Source organism: Rhinolophus ferrumequinum, chromosome 12 (assembly GCF_004115265.2).
Source record: "Rhinolophus ferrumequinum isolate MPI-CBG mRhiFer1 chromosome 12, mRhiFer1_v1.p, whole genome shotgun sequence".
Lineage (NCBI taxonomy): Eukaryota > Metazoa > Chordata > Mammalia > Chiroptera > Rhinolophidae > Rhinolophus > Rhinolophus ferrumequinum.
The window spans coordinates 9,054,322-9,076,894 of record NC_046295.1 but is presented as its reverse complement, the minus strand read 5'-3'; the positions used below and the strand labels follow the sequence as shown (position 1 = coordinate 9,076,894).

Here is a 22,573-nt window from a genome sequence, read left to right as displayed (position 1 = left end):
AGTCAAGCTATATTAGAATAAGGAAATAATACCAAATGGTAACTCAAATGCACAATAAAAAATGAAGAGAAACAAAGATTAATAACATAAAACATACATAACAAAACATAACCCCTAACTAACAATACCACAAAAGAGGGCGTAGGAAGAATAAACTTACATGGGAGGAACCTGTCTATACATCTCTAAAATTAAGTTAAGATAACTTGATGTAGATCTGCTAAGTACAGGTGTATATGGCACCTGTATATGGTAAACACTAAAGGAATAACTAATTAAATGAACTCTCAAAAAATGTGAATAAAATCATTAAATGAACTGAAATGTTACATGAAAAAATATTCACATACTACAAAACAATAGAGAAATAGACGAGAAAAATACATGATACATGTAGAAAACAAAATGCAAAATGGCGTACAAATATCCAAACGTATAAGAAATAACATTAAATGTGAGCAAACTAAACAATCCAGACAAAACGCAGAGACTGTCAGATTGATTAGGAAAAAAAAAAGAAAGAAAACAAGCTCCAACTGTATTCAACTATACGCGGTCTAAGGACATACACATTACATTCAAAGATACAAAGATGTTGAAAGTAAGAGGGTGGCAAGGGATATTCCATGCAAACAGCACCCATAGGAAATCTATAGTAATATGAAACAAAATACACTGTCAAAAATGTTATTAGAGATAAAAAGGTATTAATATTTATAACGACAAAATGGTAAATCCATCATGAAGATATTGTAACAAGTATAAACATATACACATCCAACAATTGAGCCCCAGAATACATAACGTTAAAACTGGCAAGTGAAAGGAAAAATAAACTATTAAACAGTAACAGTTGGACACTTCACTGTCATACTCAATATGGAGAGAGAAGCCAGGTATGAAATACAGGATTTGAACAGAACTATCAGCCAACTAAACCTAACAGACATATATATACAACACACCTCACATAACAGGAGCACAATTCAAATTCTTCTAAACTGTACATAAAAAAGTCTCCATCATGTGCTATGTATTAGGCACAAAACAAACTACAATAAATTTAAAACTACAGAAATAATACAAAGTATCTTTTCTGGCCCAGTAGAATGAAATAAGAAATCAGTAATGGAATGAAATTTGGGCAATACACGAATATGCAAAAATTAAACACCGGTCTCCTAAATAACTAATGCATTGAAGAGGAAATTGAAAATACTTTCTGATGACAGAAAGAGAAGGCACAACATACCAAACCTTGTAGTATGAAGCAAAATCAGTTTTTAGAGGGAAATTTATGGCTATAAACAACTTTATAGTTGACTCTTGAACAATGCAGGTGTTGAGGTGACGCCCCGTGAGCAGGTGAAAATACACATATAAATTCTGACTCCTGAAAAACTCAGTCATAACTTATATACATGGGGGTTTGGTTCCAGAACGATCCAATCCAATGGAGACTAACATGTACAGCTGCTCAAGTCCCTTATATAAAATAACATAAAACAATGCATACCGTCTGCCCTCCGCATCCATGGACTGCTAACCACAGACACAAAATACTGTTTTCAATCTACAGTTGGTTGAATCTGTAAATGCAAAACTCAGGGATGTGCAGGGCCAAATGTATATTTATTGAAACAATATATGTGTAGAAGTGGACCCAAGCAGTTCAAACTCATGTGGTTCAAGGGTCAACTGTATTAAGAAAGAAGATCTCAAATCAACAACCTAACCCTTACATCTTTATGCAAATGAAAAACAAGCGCAAACTAAACCTAAAGCAAGCAATGGAAACAAATAATAAAGACTGGATTAGAAATTCATGAAAGAAAAGATACAAAATCAAAGTAATTACAGTTGGTTCTTTGAAAAGATCAGCAAAACTGACAAATCTTTACCTAGATTAACCAGAGAATAAAGGGAGAAGACGCACATTATTAAAATCAGAAATGAAGGAGATGACGTTGCTATTGACTATACAGAAACAAAAACTGAGTATAAAGGAATATTATGAACTATTGTACAGCAATATATTAGATAACTTAATAAAAGGGATAAATTCCTGGAAAGACACAAACTATAGAAACTAAGTCAAGAAGAAACAGAAACTCTGAATGGAGTTATCACAAGAGATTGAATCAGTACCCAAAACACTACCCACAAAGAAAAGCCTATGGCCATACGATTTACAGCTGAATTCTACCAAACATTTAAGAACCAATAATACCAATCATTTACAAACTCTTCCAAATGACAGAAAAGGGAATACTTCCTATCTCATCGAATGAGGCCACCATTACCTTGATACCAAAACCAGATAAAGACATCACAAAAAAACCCACAGACCATCGATACCTCTTATGAATACAGAAGCAAAAATCACCATCAAAATACTAGCAAACTGAATCTAGAAACATATTCAATGTATTATACACCACGACCAAGTGGGACTTATCCCAAATATGCAAGGCTGGTGTAACATCCAAAAATCCAGCAATGCAATTCACCATATCAATAGATTAAAAACCACACGATCATCTTCACAGACAGAAAAAGCATTGTGACAAAACTCAACACTCTTTCATGATAAAAATGCTGAACAAACTAGGAACACAATGGAACTTCTTCCATCTGATAACGAGTATCTAAGAAAACCCCACAGATAGCATCACAGTTCATGATCAGAACCTGGAGTTTCCCCACTAATATTAGAAGACAGGATGTTCATGCTGAACACCTCTATTCACTATTGTACCGGAGGTTCTAGCTGGGTCAATTGTGCCACAAAAAGAAAAGTTATCCAGATAGGAAGGGAGGGAGAGAGGGCGGGAAAAAAGGAAGGAAGGAAGGAAGGAAATAAGGAAGGAAGGAAAGAAGGAAAAGGGAGAAGATTGATTCACAAATGAAAATATCTTACGTAGCAAGAATTCGAAGAAGGGCTGTTAGAAGTCAAACATCGATAATGGAGTCAGACTCCATTACAATTCACATCTGATGTTTGATGACCGAGAGGTGCCATGTTGCCCTTAATTGGATTTGAACTCATTAGCTAATGTGGCACTCTACGAGGACTGCAGCATGAGGGTGTAAAGAAAGTAAAAGATTTTTGTTCAAGAGCCCAGTACTGTGTATTTTGAGAAGTGACATTAAGTCCTTTGGTCATCATGGATGACATCAAGCACTTCAAAGGAGTGTCTTAACGACGCCTTGTATCATGGCTTTAGTATGGCCAGACTCATGTGTAACCGTGATTTATATGTTTGGTTATCGGGGAAGCAAGATGCCCAGAGTCTTTCCCCAAAAGGGGACTAAATGGAGAGGAAATTGTCATTGTCATTGGTTGAACCACCCAGTCAGTTCATTGGCAATGGATGAAATGTCTGTAAAACGGTACAGATGGGACCAATATTGGCTAGTGCATCCTCCAATACCAAGATGAGTGCTTGAACTTTGGCCAATTGTACTATCTTGGGTCCCGTCTTTATCACAGAAATCCCAGGTAAAGGAGGAAAAGAAGCAGCTCTCCAGGGAGATCCGTTATGAGTCACAGTGGCAATGCCATTCGCAAAATGAGGGAACGCCTTCTGCTGTTCATTGTTGATCCCAAGAGGTTCCCTAGGGAGTCAAGGGGTCTGGAATAAGGATGACCTCCTCCAGCACTGCACCATCTACCAACCAACGGAGCACAGAGCAGGCCAGGCCACCTCCTGCTGCATGTAGGATGTGCCAGAGAGCTCCTGTGTATCTGTCTTTTAAACACCACTTGCACTTCGGCCAGGAGGTGTCACTGGCCATCCCGAGGTTGAGGGACACTGCTTTTAGGACACAAGGCACACTCTTCACCTGGGTACTGAAAGTCACAGACTCCCGACCTGTGAGTATCTATTTCCAGGACAGACAAGTGTGCAGTCCACAATGCTGCTGCAATGGCATTTCACATGATAACGGGGGCACTTTCCTGCACCTGAGGCTCATGGGCATTTTATGGGAAGCATGGGTGGTCCAGAAAGTCCAAGAGGCATGAGAAGAGGTTGCTAAAGCCTCTACAGCAAGAGTCTCCCAGGGACAGAAGTGCCTCTTACATAACAATTTAGTCAGATTTTACAGCATTCAGTTGTAGGAAACACCATTCAAAGTGGACGATTTGTGATTAATATTATAAAATTTGTTAAAAGGAATATGTTGTCATCAAAAACCAAAGGAAGAAAAAAAAAGTACAGGAATTAGTAATGTTGAGCATATGCAGAGTGCTAAGAGCTATTTCATGAATGTCAGGAATACATAAGTCCCTCAACTGACGAAATAATCCTCAGGAATTTAAGTGAGGAGGTGCGGCTTTGTACTAAGGATGGGACAATGGCCCATTACGTCTTGTGAGCTCTTTTATGAGTATCTGTATGTCGGGAATGACTGTGTCAAATGCATCTCCTCAGAGGAGCATGTCATCAATGTAATAATCATATCTGTGCTCCTGAGGAAAGTTGGATGTGGTTAAGATCTCGCCTGCAAAGACTGGGTGCAATGGCATAACTGAGGGGGGCGGTCACTGAGTTCCATTTGTCAAGCTAACGAAGCGTAAGTGTCAGACATGTAATTTCATTATGTTACTTGGGTCACTAAGTCCATGATGCACTACAATGGGTGCTGTGTCACCACAGTGAGGTTGGTTAAGGCAATAATTCCGATGGTTCAGGTGAAGCATAACTATTCGTCCTCTATACAACACCTGCCCTTACAGAAAGCATCCTGTTAAAAGTCACAGGAATACCCACGTTAACTGTCATTTGAGCCCCAGTATGGACTGAGGCCAGGATGTTTGCCAATTTGCCAATCAGTATATCTCAGCAGATGTTAGTTAAGAATATGTTGTTGAGGCGCAAAATGAAGTTGGAACCTTTTTTTTTTTATATTAGTATGTATTGGACTTCCAACTGGGTTAGTTTGCAGACTTCATTTCCAATATTTCGTTTCCTGCCTCTGTAACTATCCATGTTTGGGCTGTTTTGTAGTGCTTACCAGGACACAAAAAAGTTTGTTGCTCACATATTGAGGCAATCAGGAGAAAGCAGGGTAGGCACTCAAGACAGAACGAAACAGTTTGCAGGAAGGAACAAGTGGCCCTGGATTTTACTGTGGTCAGAGGATGCAGCCAGAGTGAGAGTTGCTATTTATTACGTTGGTGCAAGTAACTGCGGTTTTTACAATTATTTTTAACCTTTTAAACAGCAATTACTTTTGCACCAACTTAATATAACGACAAGTTACAATAAGCCAGGATTTGCATGGTGTAAATGGACTGATTTGTGCCAAGCAAGGAAGGGGCAGACTTCATGATTATCTTGCCCAGATGTGGAGACAGGACGGAGGACATGAGGCTTGCCAGCTATCAGAGCTAGACATCAAAAATGCAGACAAACTATTTGCTAAGGAAATGTCAAACAGAATTAGCTCAAATAAAGTCACACCCAGACATAAAACAGTCAGACATCTAAAAACTAAAGAAAAGTAAAAAAAAATTATGAAAGCAGCAAAACAAAAGTAACCTTAAATATGGGAAAAAACAATTGGAACAGTGACATCTCATGACAAAGCACAAGGGCTATAGGAAAGTGGCACAATGATTCAAGTGCTAAAAACTCTTAACGCAAAATTCAATATGCAGTGAAAATACCATCAGGAATGAAGTGTAAATCGAGACATTCTCAGGTGAAGAAAAATGTACACATTTATCACCAGGTGGACTACCGTAAAAGAACAGCTACAAAAATTCTTTTATAGATTTTAAATGTCTAGGAATCTTAAACTATCAGGAAAAAAAATGAACAAGACTAGAAGTAAAAAATATAAGTATAGCCGTCCTCTCATACCCATGGGAGACACGTTGAAGAACCTCCTGTGGGTGCCTGAAACTGCACACAGCACCAAACCCTGTATATAGTATGATCTTCCTATACATACATACACATGAAAAAGTTTAATTTTTAAAATAGGAAAAGAAACATATTAACAATAACATAATAAAATGGAACAATTATAAGAATAAACTATAATAAAAGTTATGTGAATGTGGTCTCTCTCTGCAGGCAAACTAGCACAAATTTCTTTCTCCTTCTCGACAGTATCACAGATAGATTTGTTCTTACTGTAGATCGTAGCAACTTCAGCATATGAGTCTTTTTTTCTTATTAAGTCAAAAATGTTTACTTTTTCACTTAAAGGAAGCACTTTACCGCTTCTCTTTGGCATATGCGAATTTCCAGCCACTACTCTTGCGCGCTAGGTCATCATGAAGTGAAACAAGGATGACTCGAACACAAACACTGCAGCACCCTGACAGTCCATCTCCTAACCGAGATGGCTACGAAGTGACAATAGCATACACAGTGTGGAGACACTGCACAAAGGAATGACTTACGTCCCACACAGAACAGCCAAGATTTCATCACACTACTTACTCAAAATAATGCACAAGTTAAAACTTATTGTTTATTTCTGGAATTTTCCATTGAGTCTTTGCCGACCTCGGTTGACCGCAGGTAACTAAAACCATGGAAAGCAAAACCGTGGATGAGGGGGGACTACGGTATATGCAACAGGTATTCCTTCTCTTACGTTTACTAAACTCTTTCATGGTGGAAGCAGCATTATAACTGTCGGATATCGTTAAGAGTATGCGGAGAGAAAACGTTTGACAAAGTTACATTATAAATTAGGGAAGGTAAAAGGAGGTACACGTCACTCAAACTAATGAAATATGAACACTAGCAGCCTGTGATAAGTTATAAAAAATGGAATTCCTAGAGAAAGCACTAAAAAGAACTATACAAAAACCTCAAAGACACTATGGGCAGATCAAAATGGAATTCTATAAAATTCTGAGGTAGCCCACCGGAAGGAAAAAATAAAGAAATAGAAGAAAACAATAAACAGCAGACTTGAGCCCTAACATATCTATAATTACATCAAATGCAAACGATCTAAAGACAACTTGTAAAACACAATCAGATGGATTTACAAAGAATCTGACTATATTCTGTCTACAAGAAACTCACTTCAAAGTAATGATGTAGGCAAGTTTAAACGTAACACATCAGAAAAAGATATACCGTGCATACAGTTAGGAAAAAAAAAGCTGAGGATCTATATTTCTATCACATAAAGGAAACTGAACAGAAAAGAATACTAAGAGAGAAAGAGAAGGACAGTACAGAATGATTAAAGGAACAATCCACCAAAATGACGTCAATATGAAACATGTATATAGCAAGAGAGATTAAAAATACATGAAGCAAACACTAAGAGAATTAAAAAGAGAAGTCGATAAATCCATAATTATAATCAGATCCTTCAACATCCCCTTCCAGCTACTGATAGAACTAGATAGAAAATAAGCAGATACACAACTTAAAAAAACCATCAACCAACATGCTCTCGTAGACATGTATAGAAAAGTCCACGCAGTAACAGCAGAATACACATACTTTGCAAAACTCTATAGAACATGTACCTAGATAGCCATTAACCTGGGACATTAAAAAAAAACACACAACAAAAAAGAAGTTTAATAACAATGAACTATAGTGTATTCTCTGACCACAATGAAAACAAACTAAAAATCGGCTACAGAAAGTTTTATAAAAATCGCCAAGATTTGGAAGTTAAACAACACATTTCTAAAGTCTTTCAAAGAGGAAGTCTCAAGAGAAACTAAAAAAAATACACTGAACAAAATGAAATGAAAATAAGACATATCAAAATGTGTGGGAGGCAGCTAAAACAGCGCTGAGATAAAAACTGATACCACTAAATGCTTACATTAGAAAACAGGAAAATTCTCAAGACAATAATCGAGCTTCTATCTCAAGAAATTAGAAAAAGAATAAAATGAAGCCCAATAAAGAAAAAGAGGGAAATTAAAGCCCATTCATGATAAAATTCTCTAATTTAACTGGGACAGAGAATTTCCTCCACTTGATGAAGAAAACTTATAAAAATCGTATAGTCAACATCATATTTAAGAAACAATACCAGTTCTATTCGATCTCTTCTAGAAAATAGTACAAACCGGTGAACTCAATTTATAAGTATTACCATGACTTCAAGTCTTGAGTCGTTACATCTAAAATTACCCTTTAGGGGCCCGCCCGGTGGCTCAGGCGGTTAGAGCTCCATGCTCCTAACTCTGAAGGCTGCCGGTTCGATTCCCACATGGGCCAGCGGGCTCTCAACCACAAGGTTGCCAGGTCAATTTCTCGACTCCCTCAAGAGATGGTGGGATCCGCTCCCTGCAACTAAGATTGAACACGGCACCTTGAGCTGAGCTGCCACTGAGCTCCCGATGGCTCAGTTGGTTGGAGCGCATCCTCTCAACCACAAGGTTGCTGGTTCGACTCCCGCAATGGACAGAGGGCTGCGCCCCCTGCAACTAGCAACGGCAACTGGACCTGGAGGTGAGCTGCGCCCTCCACAACTAACACTGAAAGGACAACAACTTGAAGCTGAACAGCACCCTCCACAACTAAGATTGAAAGGAGAACAATTCACTTGGAAAAAAGTCCTGGAAATACACACTGTTCCCCAATAAAGTCCTATTCCCCTTCCCCAATAAAATATCAATAAAAAAGAAAAAACTTTCAACAGATTAGAGAATTTCCAGAAACGGATAAAGGTCAGTTTTAGAAACTAACAATCGATTTAGTTAATTATGTCATGGTGAAGAATGAATGCTTTACCTCTAAGATTAGAAACAACACATAAGTATATTCTGTCACCACTTGTATTCAATGTTACATTGGTGACGCTAGCCAGTGATGAAACAAAATAAATAAATAAATAAAAGCCATAGAGTTTAAAACTGAAGAAGTAATATATCTTTATTCAGATAACATAATTGTTCATATAAAACATAGTTGAGAAGCTCCAAAACATCTGCCACAATAAGAATAATAAAGTTACAAGACACAACGAATATAAATAAATCAACTGGATTTCTATACATTTCTAACAAACAACTGGAATTTGTAGTTGTAAATTGGAAACCATTTATAGTATCATTAACTTCATAAAATATATTTAACAAAATATGTTTAAAATATACACAGAACTAAAACTCACTGCAAACAAAAAAAGACCTAAATAAAAGGGAGAGATACACTATCACTTAGTGTATCAGAAGATCCATATTATTAATAAGTAAATCCTTCTGGACCATTCTGTAGACTCAAGACTATATCAACCAGAATTCTAAGCAAAAGTCTTGAAGAAATTGATTCGAAATTCTAAGAATTATATGGAAATGGCAAAGAATGTATAATCAAAATAATTTTCAAATTAAAAACATATTTGGAGGACTAAATCCTCCTTATTTGCTAACTTTCCAGAAAGCTACATAATCAACAAGGTGCGTTTCAGACTCACACAACCATTAAACAGAATAAAGTTCAGATATAGAACTGCAGATAAATGGTCAATTTGTTTTTGACAAAGAACCAAAGCCAATTCAATGCAAAACTAATAATCCTTCCAGCAAATGGTGTGACTATAACTAGGCACAGATATACAAAAAATGAACCACAACTCTTATTTCACAGCACGTAAAAAACGTAAAAAAATTCACTGGCAGTGAATCAAAGTCCTAAATGTAAAATTATAAAGTATCTTCAAGAAAACAAGGGAGGAAATTTAGTGACCTTCGATTAGGCAAAAAAATATTTAAAAAGACACAAAAAACATGAAATATAACAAACGATGAAAAAAACATGAAAAAAACAAACGATATCTTAAAAAACAAAAAATTCTGCTGTTCCAAGACACTGTTAAGAAGAAAAAGCAACAGATAGGCAGAAAACTTAGCAAAATATTCATCTAATCGTGGTCTTGCATAAAGATTACATAAAGAACTCTGTCAATTCAATGTAACTCTTTAAAAGAAACAGTCTTGAAAAATGGGCTAAATATTTGAACAGACTTCAAGAAACAAAATCCATGCATGGCCAAAGTACTTGAAAAGATGTTCAACTTCCTTAGTCATGAAGAAAATACAAATGAAAATCCAGTAAGATACAAAAACATCTACTAGAATCTTTAAAAAACAACAACAACCATTTGATCATGCTCCAAGAAAAAAGTTATCAAAGCACAAAGTTATTTAATATGCAGTTATATGATATGTAAAATGTATTTGCCAGCTATCTATTATATAAATTCCAGTTCTTTGTGTACATCCAGAAAATTCACCACGGCACAAAATTGTAGGAAACAAAATGAAAGTACTACTGACTGGTTAAAAGTCACAGGTAAATTGAAAAACATTTATTGGGCTTCAAAAATATGGAAATGTAGAAAGGAATAGACTAAAACAAAAAATGATTTCTACTCCCACAATTTTAACTGGTCTCTTCATCTTATTTTAAATATGTCGTTTATGACTGTAAAAAAAAAACCAAACAAACAAAAACAAAGTAACGGCCACCAGGTGAGCACACAGTGAAAAGCTGGCAGCCTGCAACCCAGAAGTGGGTCCACCAGACATGGAGTCTACTCCATGATCCTGGACTTCCAGCCTCCACAACTGTGAGAAATCTACGTGTGTTGTTTATTAAAAACAAAAACAAAAAACCATAATGCCCTCCATTCCCACATGTTGGTGAGAATATAGAGCAACCATAACTGTCAGACACTGCCAATGGGCACGCAAACCGGCACAGTGACTTGGGAAACATTGGGCAGGTTCCTATAAAGTGACCATAAGAACTAAGACCACACATCGGAATGTTTACACAAGACAAATGAAAACAAATGTCTGAACAAAACATGTACTTATATGGATACTGCAGCTCTATTCCTAACAGCACAAATAAGGAAAACCCTACATGTCTATCAACTGGTATATAGATGACAAACTGTGGTGTACACGTGCAAAGAACTACTGCCTAGAAATAAAAAGAATGGTGACATACACAAAAGCATGCCTGAATCTCAAACGCTAAGTGAGACAAAGAATTGGAGAGAATTTCTTCCATGGATTGGAAGATCAACATAGTTAAAATACCCACATTACCCAAAGCAATATGATGACTTCATGCAATCTCCATCAAAACCCCAAAGGCATTTTTTTCAAAGAAATAGAAGAAAAAAAATCATCACATGTGTATGGAATCACAAAAGACCCTGATTAGCCAAGCAATCCTGAAAAAAAAACAAAGCCGGAGGGTCATACGGCCTGACTTTCAATTCTACTACAAAGAGACAATAATCAAAACCACATGGGGGTGGGGGATGAGGGTGAGGGGGATCAAATGTACGGTGATGGAAGGGGAGCTGTCTCTGGGTGGTGAACACACAGTGTGATTTATGGATGATGTGATTCAGAATTGCACAACTGAAATCTATGTAATTCTACTAACAATTGTCACCCCAATAAATTAAAAAAAAAAAAAAAAAAAAAAAAAAAAAAAAAAAATAACAAGAATTGTGGCCAATGTAAACACCAAACATAGAGATATACCACAAAACAGATGTCTGATTAATTTACTGTAATTGTATAAGTGGGGACTTGTATTACCAAACCAAACCAGAACTGGTTTGGTACCTTGCTCTATGTTACAAAATGCCAGGTCCCTGGGAATTAGAAGACCGGAGACTCATCCTTCCCCTGCCATTGACGTATTACATGACCTTGGGCATGTTCATTCATTTCTCTTGGCCTCGTTCCCCCATCTATTGAATGTGCATAACATTTTCCATCTGCTTACCTTGGGGAAATGGTGAGGACAAATGAGAAAACATCAGTAAAGCGTTTTGAGCTCCTCAGGAAAAAAAATATTTTTTCAGTATTATAGTATATTATGTTTTTGTTTTGAAAGAGACCCACGTAAAGTTTTTGAATTATAGATAACAAACCAAGCTTTATAATCGTTAACAAATACTACATAGATAACATTTCTTAGCAAGGAATGCTGTCCAAATAGCTTTTTAATTGCACTCAGATTCAATTCACCTATAGACCTCATAGTTTCACTAGAAAGGATGTGTAAATTGCAGTTAACCACAGAAGATTTGCAAGATTTCAGCTATGTACTTGAAGGTCTAGAATGAAAGGTTTTAAAACCCTGAAATGCTGGTTAGCTGTGAATGTTATAAATACTGATTTTAATTGCAGTAACCACCTGGGAGCAAAAGAGGTTAAAATTAGTAATTACTTTAATTTTAGTTCTTAAACAAAATTACTTTCTAATCTCCCATTGGGTAGATTGGCAGAAAAAGACACACAGACCAATGGAACAGAAATGAGAGCCTACAAATAAACCCACATACATACGGGCAAATAATTTTCAATACAGGAGCCAAAAACATACCGTTAAGCAAAGAAAGCCTCTTCAAAAAATGGTGCTGGGAAAATTGGAAAGCCACATGCAAAAGAAGGAAAGTAGATTGCTATAATATCTGTCACCGTACACCAAAACTCACTCAAAATGGATCAAAGACCTAAATACAAGGCATGAAAAAAATAAAATACGTGGAACAAACCATTGGTATTAAACTCCCGCAACTTGGTCTCACAGACCATTTTATTAGTTTCATCTCAAAGGCAAGGGAAGTAAAAACAAAAATAAATGAATGGGGCTGTATCAAACTCAAAAGCTTTTTACATAGCAAAAAAAAACATCAATAAAACAAAGAGGAAACCAACCGAATCAGACAAGATATTTGCAAACAACGCCTACCATAGAGGGGCCAAATACAAAATATATGAGGAACTCACAGTACTCAACGACAAAAATCAAACAATCCAATTATGGGATGGCCGGTTAGCTCAATTAGTTAGTGCACGGTGCTAATAACACCAAGGTTGCTGGTTCGATCCCCGCATGGGTCACTGTGAACTGCGCCCTCCAAAAAAAATGGGCAGAGGACCGAAACAGACAATCATCCCAAGAAGACAAATAAACGGCCACCAGATACATGGAAAAGATGCTCAACTTTACTAGCCACAGGGAAATGCAAATCAAAACCACAATGAGACAGCATCTCACACCTGTGTGAATGGTTATTATCAACAAGACAAATCATCGAAAGTGCTGGAGGCTGTGGGGCAAAAAGGAACCCTCATACACTGCTGGAGGGAATGCAAATTGGAACAGCCACTATGGAAACGGTGTGGAGGTTGCACAAAAACTTAAGAATACAATTACCATGTGACCCAGCAATCTCATTGTCTACACAAAAAAATCTGAAAACATTTATCCATAAAGATGTATGTACCCTTATGTTTACTGCAGCATTATTCACAGTGGTCAAGACCTTGAAACAAACAGAGCATCCTTCAATAGATGACTGGATAAAGAAGACCTAGTACCTACATACAACAGATTACTTGGCCACGACAAAAGTTAGACGGAAAAAGTCGAGAACCATATGATTTCACTCATACGTGGGATATGAAACTGAAAAGAAATAACAAAGACAAACAGACAAAAACTCATTGACAGATAACAGTATGGTGTTTACCAGAAGGAAAGGCTAGAAGGAAAAGTGTGAATGAAGAGTCAAATATCTGCTGATAGAAGGAGAATTGACTTTGGGTGGTGAACACACAAACCAATATACAATTATGCATCATAGAACCAGTACACTTGAAACCTATATCACTTTATTAACCAATGTCACATCAATAATTTAATAAAATTTAAGAAAGAACAAAGTAAAAGAAGAAAGAAAAATGTGTAAATAATGTACGATGTACATAAAATTCTAGGAAGGCAAAACTATTGGGACTAAAATACACCAGTGCTTGACAGGGAGCGGGGAGGGGAGAGAAAAATAACTGCAAAGAGCTACAAGGAAAGTTTTTGGGGCGATAAAAGTATTTTATATCATTATTTTGGTGGTAGTAATCACCTCTAAACATTTCCAAACTCAGCAAATTATACGCTGAACATTACTGACATTTAATTTGTTAATTACACCCCAATAAAAATAATTTCAATATGAAGGAGAGAAGGAAAACAGAATTGCATTCCAGAGGGAGTCAGGTGGTCAGGTCTGCTCACCCACGGAGACGAGGTGGCTGTAGATCTCCAGCATCACGTCTCTGTAGAGGGCCCGCTGAGCAGGGCCCAGGCGCTGCCACTCCTTCTGGGTGAACTCCACAGTCACGTCCTTGAAGGACACTGAGGCCTGTAACAGCATATTTCTTACTCAATCACAAGGGTTCAGAAACAGGGGACATGGCAAATACATTTGCAAACTATTTTCTATCAGAATTATTGTTAAGAATTTAAAAGAAAATTTTATAAAGGACGCCTGTGATGGCCTATCATTGTCTTACACTGTGAGAGTACTCACATAATTGAAACAAATACTATTCTCGTGCCCGGATGTATTTGCAATTATTTCTAAATTATATACCACAGACTGTCAGTTAATATACTAACGATAAAGTTTAGTGACTTGTCTTTTAGATACAATTTTATAACTAGGCTTCCTGTCATCTTTTCCTGTGCCTAGTGAACTGTCCTGAGCACTCTCTAGGGTACACACACCCTCTAGGAGTTCTCTGCTGGGGCAACAGGGAACCAATGAAGAGACTGGAAGAGATACGGGTAAGCCCTGGAGGTCGTACGCATCATGAGACTTGGCCATCAGACACAACGCTGTGCAAGAGCCGAGAAAAGTTTTATTTAGGAAAATGGAGGAGACCAATTTGAGGACCTCGAGGGCATTACGCAAAGTGAATTAAGAAAGACAAATACCAGACGATCTTTCGATCTTTCGAAAAGAAGGATGGACAATTATTTCCTGAATTGTTGCAACACTGTTGCTACCCTTTTGTGAACTCAGAGAGATTGTGCCTTATGAATTTGTACCACCTGGACAAACACTTAACCAAGTTTACTATTTGGAAGTGCTGAAAAGGCTGCGTGAAAACAGTCCATCATCTGACCCTTCTTCCAACAATTCATGGCTCTTCCATCACAACAATGTACCAGCTCACAGGGCACTGCCTGTGAGGGAGTTTTTAGCCAGTAAATAAATAATTGTATTGGAAATCCCTCCCTACTCACCTGGTCAGGCCCCCAAGGACTTCTTTCTTTACCCTAACATAAAGGAAATAGTGAAAGGAGACATTTTGATGACATTCAGGACATCAAGTGTAGTATGAAAACAGCTCTGATGGCCATTCCAAAAAAAGATTTCCAAAATTGCTTTGAAGGGTAGACTAGGCGCTGGCATAGGTGCATAGCTCCTGAAGGGGAGTACTTCAAAGGCAGTGATACAGTGGTACCTGGGTTTTCGAACATAATTCATTCCAGAAGACCTTTCGAGTTCTGAAACATTCGAAAACCGCAGCACGGTTTCCCCACAGAAAGTAATAAAAAATGGATTAATCCGTTGCAGACTTTTAAAATCAACCCCTAAGACAGCAATTTAGCATGAATTTTACTGTCTAATGATACCATAGATCCATAAAATTTACGGCGTTCATAAACCGAAATGTTCGTCAACGGTGACGTTCGAAAACCGAGGTACTACTGTATTCAGCAATGAAGTATGAAGCACTTTTTCTAGAATGAGTTCGCTAACTTAACTGTCAGACCTTGTATCGGTGGAAACTACAAAGAAACAAAACAAAAAAAACACGTAAGTTCACACCGACAACAGATGGGTGACTGCCAGAGCTGAAGGATGAGGGGTAGAGAAATCGATGAACTGTTTTTGGTTTTTCAGTACTAACTCCATTTCTGAATTACGGTATTTTCAACTTACAGTGGGTTTATCAGGACGTAACCCGTAATAAGCAGACGATCATCTGCATATATGGGTCTCCACCCCTGATTCCCGCCACACAGCTCCTAAAACCCTTGTAAGTGCCTAAGTGATAAGAGCACCTGGAGCATCGTTTGTTTTAATGAGGTGACTGTGGGTGGGCTCCAGGACGGGCACTGGTCACCAGAGAGACCAGGCCATAATCGGAAGCTTGGAATTTTCAGCCCTGCCTCCTACTTCTCTAGAGGGGAGAGAGAGGCTCAAAATAAAGTTAAGAATTGATCATGCCTATATGATGACTAGCCCATAAAAACCCCAAAAGTACATATTTGGAGAGCCTCTAGGTTGGGTTGGTGAACATAACAGTAATGTATAAGGAGAGGGATGCACCCCAACTCCATGGGGACAAAAGCTGCTGTGCTCAGGACACTCACCCTATGTATCTCTTCATCTGGCTGTTCACCTGTATCCTATACCATGTCCTTTAATAAACCGGTAATTGCCTTTCCCTCAGTTCTGTGAGCTGCTCTAGCAAATTAATCAAACCCAAGTGGGGATCCTGGGAACCTCAGATATATAGCCCAAGGTCAGAAGCACAGGTGACAACTGGGACCTGCAGTCGGTACCTGCAGTGGGGTGGGAGCAGTGCTGTAGAACTGAGCCCTTTACCTGTGCGATCTCACGCTATCTCCAGGCAGATGGTGTCAGATGAATTAAACTGTAAGAAGTCTGGCTGGTGTTGCAGACACTTACTTGTGGGGAGCAACACCCACACATTTGGTGACCAGAAGTGTCAGAAGTAACGTATCCTGCGTGAATAGCGAAGGAGACATACAGGAGGGACGACAACTGGGTTTCTCTAACTCAGCCATGAGCTGAGGTAGAAGAACTGAAGGAAGGGGATGGGCAGAGGGTCACAGTGAGGCAGATGTTCTCCATTTACACTTAAGAGATCTATAAACATGGAGATGGAACTATACACTGAGTGTTGCTTGCACGATTTTGGAACATAAAAGGAAGGTCTAAAATTGATGTATACAGTCACTGCAAACACACACAAAATTAGAGCACATTTTGAAGATACAAAGGTATATACTAAAACTTTCATGAAGAGGTAAAGGATTTACACTATCCAATACAATGATGAAAAAGCACAAGTTTGGGAAAGTCACAATACCAATTTCAAGACTTATTTGAAAGCAACAGGAATCAAGGAAGTATAGTATTAGCAAAAGGACCGCCACACATCACATCAACAGAAGAGACTAATGACTCGAGAAACAGAACCACAAATAATATAAAATCAAATGATTCCCTACAAAGGTGTCAAAGCAATTCCGTGGAGAAGGCATATTCTTTTCAACAAATGTTGTTGGAATATCAAACATGCATAAGCAAAAGTAAATAATCTTGATCTATACCTTGCACCATAAAAGTTAATGCTAAGGACCACAAACTGTAATTATAAAACTTACAAAAACAGGACAAAAAATCATTGTGACCTTAGCTTCGGAAGATTTTTTACATATGACCGAAAAAGCATAACTAACAAAAGGAAAAGATTAAAAATTTGAAAACTTGATTGAACACTTCTGCTCTCTGAAAAATACTTGGTGAGAGAAAAACATAGGAGAGACCTATGATCTTTAATAAAGATATTTGGTCCTCAAAATCTTCACACAACAATCCCGAAGACAACAGGCAATTTGTATGAAATAAAATACAGGGGAAAACAAACATTACACAAAGGAAAAAAAAGAAAAGGATGAGAGTCACATTCTTTCTATGAGGCTAATATAAGTATACCACCAAAATTGGATGGAAACACAGGAAAAGGAAATGATACGCTCACTTATCTGTATCTGTGATACAGATACTCATTTATAAGTATAAGCAGAAATATCCCAGCCAACTCATCAGCAAGTAGGGAGTATACAGGAAATCAACCATGAATTAATATTAGAAAATTCATTTTGCTACTCACAATATGTATACGTTAAAAGAAACAAGCTATATCTTTATTTTAATGGATACGGGAAAAGCATTTAATATAATTCAAAGTACATTCATGACTAAATTAAAATCTAACAAAGCGGCAATTACATGGAATATACGAATCAAAAGTTATCTACCAAGAGCCTACTACAAACATCAGAGCTAATGCTAAACCTGTGTATTTTCTCTCAAGACTGGCTTTATTTCTACTTCTCTTTTGCATTGAATATATGGACACTTGTGAACCTCATAAATCCATCACAATGCAAACTGGGAAATGAACAAAGTGCTCACCTGAGATGTGTTCATTCTGCTGCTCTGGGGAGAGTGTAGAGAACTGGGGAGGTTCGGCTGGGAGGCCAAGGAAGGACCGTGCAGGGGCGGCACCACCTGTCCACATGAGACGGCAAGTGGACACGTGGACTAAACCGTACAGCTTTTCATTGACTCAACTTCTCTCTGGTTAAAAACAATGTAGTTGATTTTCTGAATGATTAACACAAACAACTTAGTTACATTAAAGTACATACAGGATAAGGCACTGCTCTTTCACTAATATTTACATAAAATACTCAGGCTGCATCATTTAACTCTTTTCCAATTAACACTGCTTACATTTTCAAGAAGAAAATCCTCAGAAAGCCCAGTAAAAGGAGTATAGAGGGTTTGAAGGCAAGAATATTTCATTTTAGTGTTAACTGGATTATATTTTCTCAAATGGCTCTTTTTGTAAGATATTTTTGCTGACTTGCCTGTGAGAAAGTAAACTGCAGCTGTTTTCCTCCTGGTTCTGTCACAAACTGCCTGACCCTTGATAAGTCACTGAAACTCTCTGGTCCAATGTCTTTAAAGCTTTCTAGAGTCAAAAGGACATCAGCATGGAAACCCTTCATGAACCATCCTTTTGGGATTCTCCGAGGTGAGGACAACTCAATAATGTCACATGGGCACGTGTGAGAGCAGCACAGTGTTGTAAAGAGTGAAATACAGGGGGCCATTGAGAAACATTGGGGACAGAATTTCCATCGTGCGTCTCGTTGCCCCTTACCCCAGACCTCACCCTCACAAGGTCTCCCACAAAATGACCTTCCCTGGGCAGCGTACCCCTGAGCCACCCCAGCTCACCTCTCTCTCAAAACTGACCCAAATCCTCCACTGTCACACCCCAGTGTGGTGGCTACAGCAGGTGGCAGTATCTCCAAATCCAGCAGAGGGTCAAGAACTTCTGACCGGGCAAATTTAGGCCCTGCTGTTTCCTGTGTTCTTTTGCCTCAGCTCTGAAGCTCTGGTGAGGAGAGTAAGAACAGGGCTGTTCTCTTCCAGGGACCATTCCTGTTCCTGGAGCCCTCCCGATTCCTACATCACAGGAGCTGCTTTGTTCTAAAATAAGTGTTTCCCAAAATCTGGGACCTGGCTCTGGGAAACAAATTCACGTTAGGGCCACAAACCTGACACTCTCGGGATGCCTAAAATTTCAGACTTAAAACACAGACAACTGCCAGTGCAGGAAGAGCTAGGAGCCTCTGTCTGACCTAAGGATTCTGACGAGACGCCAGGACTTCCGGAATGCATCTGACAGTGCTGGGAGTCCATTCACGTTCACTTCCAGTTTTACCCACACGTATGTAGGGACAGGTCACTCTGTTAAGTGCCGTGAAAGGTGTAATGATGGCTTTAGGTAGGTGCGGGATTTAGATATATCCTGAGATTTAAAGCACGTCTGCTCCTAATTCGGAGCTCCGTCCTCCCGAGCTTGTGAGCTGAGCAATACGCTCCCCCAACCTGAGCCTCGGTTGCTTTCTTTTATCCTAATGCGGATGGTCATGCCTACCTCATATATTGGATGTGAGGTTTACAAAAGCCACCCAGTGAAGAGAAAGATCTAAGTACCTTCTGAATATAATGGCAGTTGCCATTTACTCACTTGGCTATTTGCTTTGTAAGCGAGAACTTCTCTCTCAAAACGCAATTATTTTCCCATCAGAAATCCGACTGAGGCAGGTTCCTTCTGTCGGCCCTGCCTACAGCTGACAGCGCTGGACTTCACCCGGTAGTTGTAGCCCCAGAGCTCGTCTCTCACGCAGACTCACCGCCCGCGCTTTCTGGCTCTCACGGTCTCATTATAAATGCGCTTTCCCCTCCTGCCGCTAAAACCGGGTTGTCTCCCGTCCGGCTGCAGGTGGGGCCGGGCACAAGGTCCCTGCACCCCGGCCAGCACGGAGCACGTGCTCCCGACCGGGCTCAGTCCCATCTGCGCCCAGGGAACCGGAAGGGCTCGGATCCCCCCAACAGGCACCGGCGGGCTCTGCACTGAAGATCCCGCCTGGGGGGTTCCCGCGACCTCCCGTTCCCTCCTCCACAGACACAAGCCCCCACGCGCTTCAGGCTGGTCTCCAGGTCGCCCAGATTCCCCTTCACCCCCGCGCTCTACCTTTACATGCGAACGCCCGAGCCCGCGCGGAAACCCAGCTCTACCAGGTGCTCCCCGCGAGACCCAGGTCCGTGCGGAAGCCGGGAGGCGGGACTAGAGCTGTACGGGAGCCGACAGAGGCCAGAAGACCCGTTCCCAGGGTCCTGCGCGGCCGCCAGTTCCATCAAGACTACATTTCCCAGAGAACAACCGCTCTCACTCCTTTTCCTGAGTTAGCAATGTTTCCCCTTCTTAATTTGGTGTAAAACGTTGGTATAACCATCTCTTCTGCAGGGTTTGTATCAGAAACCGAAAACGTGAGGGGTTAAACTTGAAGTTTACCGCCAATACAAGGTGTGATCCTCGAAAAAAATCCCGATTAAATGAGCAACAGCTGCCAAAGACATTGGTTATAATTGGGGAACCTTGAACGTGCACTGGGTTACTCTTAAGTGTAAAAATAATCCGGTCCTGTAAGTGACTTAGGACTGTGGCAAGCATCCTAGACTTCAGTGATTTCCTCTGATAACTCATGATCGGCTTTGGAACCGGTAGTCAGGCAGTTTCAGTTGTAACTGAGCTGCAATCACCAAACCAACGAGAAGGGGAATGAGCCGCATCGCTCTTTTGGCTCAGGGTGTTTCCAATATAGCGGCCATTATGGGGACTGGTAGGGGCTGATCTCCATTACCTAAGTGAATATCACGCCAGAAAGCCAATAGTGAGTGTTCCCGACCAACTGGCAGGCCAGCAGTGATATGCAAATCGCCCGCAGATAATGAATTTCCCTGGGGAACTGGAGATACGTATGTACAGAAAATTGAAATACTACTTCAGAGGTTGAGCCAGTAAAAGTTGCCACAGAGGCCATGGCATGATATTGGGAGGCTAATAGAGTGGCCCTCAGGGGGTCTTAGCATGGCGTATTACTATTATATGTATCCGGGTCCCAGAATAATATAGGATGGGTCTGATCAACGATTAACCCCTGCGATTTTGTGTGGTATGCGGTAGAAGGTTCCAAGTTTCCTGAGTAGTGTGTAGGATGGAATCAGAAGCTTTGAGGGCAGGGACCCTCGGGTCTGCCGTTGCAGAACTGAGAGCCTCAGGTGGTGAATGGTGTACCTGTACAAGTCCCAGGTTTAGGAAATCGTGGCGGGGTCCTGAAGGCTCATTGTCGATATGTGGAGTATGTAGAAAGGAATTGGAGTCTGAAGGTCATATTGTAATTTTGGTTCTCGCTATCCGGGATATGAGAATATGTAGAAGGCTTCCTAGTAATACAGAGAGGAGAGTCTCTTAATTCTGTTTGTGTATAGAGGAGTCTTAAGATAGGCTGTTCCTTAGTTCAGAGAGAAGCAGGGAAGCTCTGTTGTACCTGGGATAAGAGCTGGTTGGCTGGAGTCAAGAGACCGTTGACAGAGTGACATGCAAACTGAGAGGCACCTCCATCAGAACCAATTCCTTTGCGCAGGCAGAATAGGCCCTCCTCGGGGAGGAGAATATCTACATGATCCAACGATTATGGGTTTAAGTAGAATTGGCACTTTTTAAGATCTGGAGTGCTATTTGGAGCACAGTGAAAATGTTTTCCCCGGGCATTAGTGACCTTTGAGGAGTAATTACGGGGCCAGAAGTAGTAGAAGCCAGAATAAGTTTATCATAAGAGTGAGAAGAATACTTTCAGCCAGGAGGGGGAAGTAAGCCCATATGCACTGGTTAAGGGCTATAAAAAGGAGCCGACAGAGGATAAGAAGCCAGAAGAGCAGGTCTCGTAAAATAGTAGGATTAATTATTGCTTATCTGCTTGCTTTTTAAAGAGAAGCTTAAGTGCTTCTGTTGGCTCACAAGAATAGATGTCCTGGTTGCCTTCAGATGCTGTCATGTCTTGGGTGGAGTCTGGCTCAGAAGCAAGCTTTATCTGCGATACAGGTGTATCCAGGAAGGGTGTCCAAGGAGTTTGACCACCATAAGTTTGTTAGGAGAACGTGATGGGCCCAGCCAGATGGATGGAAGAGGATTATACTATTGGGAAGAATTTTAAGAAAGATACAGTGTCCAGGGTTAACTTTTGGATGTTTGGATCACATTATGGAAGACTCCGGAGCTGGGAGAAGGGTGTTAGCATGAGAATGAATTTCTTTGAGGGCCTGATCTAAAGAGGAGACATATGTGACTAAAGCATTAAATTGAGGATCTGGTAGCAGGTCTGTTGATAAGAAAGGCCTCCAAAAGAGAAGTTCGAAGAGGCTCACGTGACTGTCCAAGCCAGGACTGACGCTGAGCGTTAGGAGCGCTTGAGGTAAAAGATGGGTCCAGGATTACTGGAGTTCCTGGGTGACCTTAGTGAGGTGTCTCTTGACAAGCTCTCTGCACCTTACCCTGGACTGGGGCTCC

The 22,573-nt window shown here is 39.8% G+C and overlaps 1 protein-coding gene across 7 annotated transcripts in view; it reads right to left on the bottom strand.

Moving 5' to 3' along the window:
* LOC117031777 (zinc finger protein 883) overlaps window positions 1–20,287 on the bottom strand; it is an 86,723-nt gene extending 66,436 nt beyond the window's left edge. The window contains exons 1-4 of one of the 7 annotated variants that reach the window (XM_033122473.1): window positions 20,198–20,278; window positions 18,892–19,051; window positions 18,061–18,225; window positions 14,055–14,181 (exon numbers count right to left, since the gene is read on the bottom strand). In XM_033122473.1, the coding sequence (XP_032978364.1) occupies window positions 14,055–14,181; window positions 18,061–18,166 (233 nt within the window). In that variant the 5' untranslated portion in view covers window positions 18,167–18,225; window positions 18,892–19,051; window positions 20,198–20,278. The other 6 variants (XM_033122475.1, XM_033122474.1, XM_033122470.1 and 3 more) reach the window with 6 other exon arrangements.
* Between the last annotated feature and the right edge of the window lie 2,286 nt (window positions 20,288–22,573).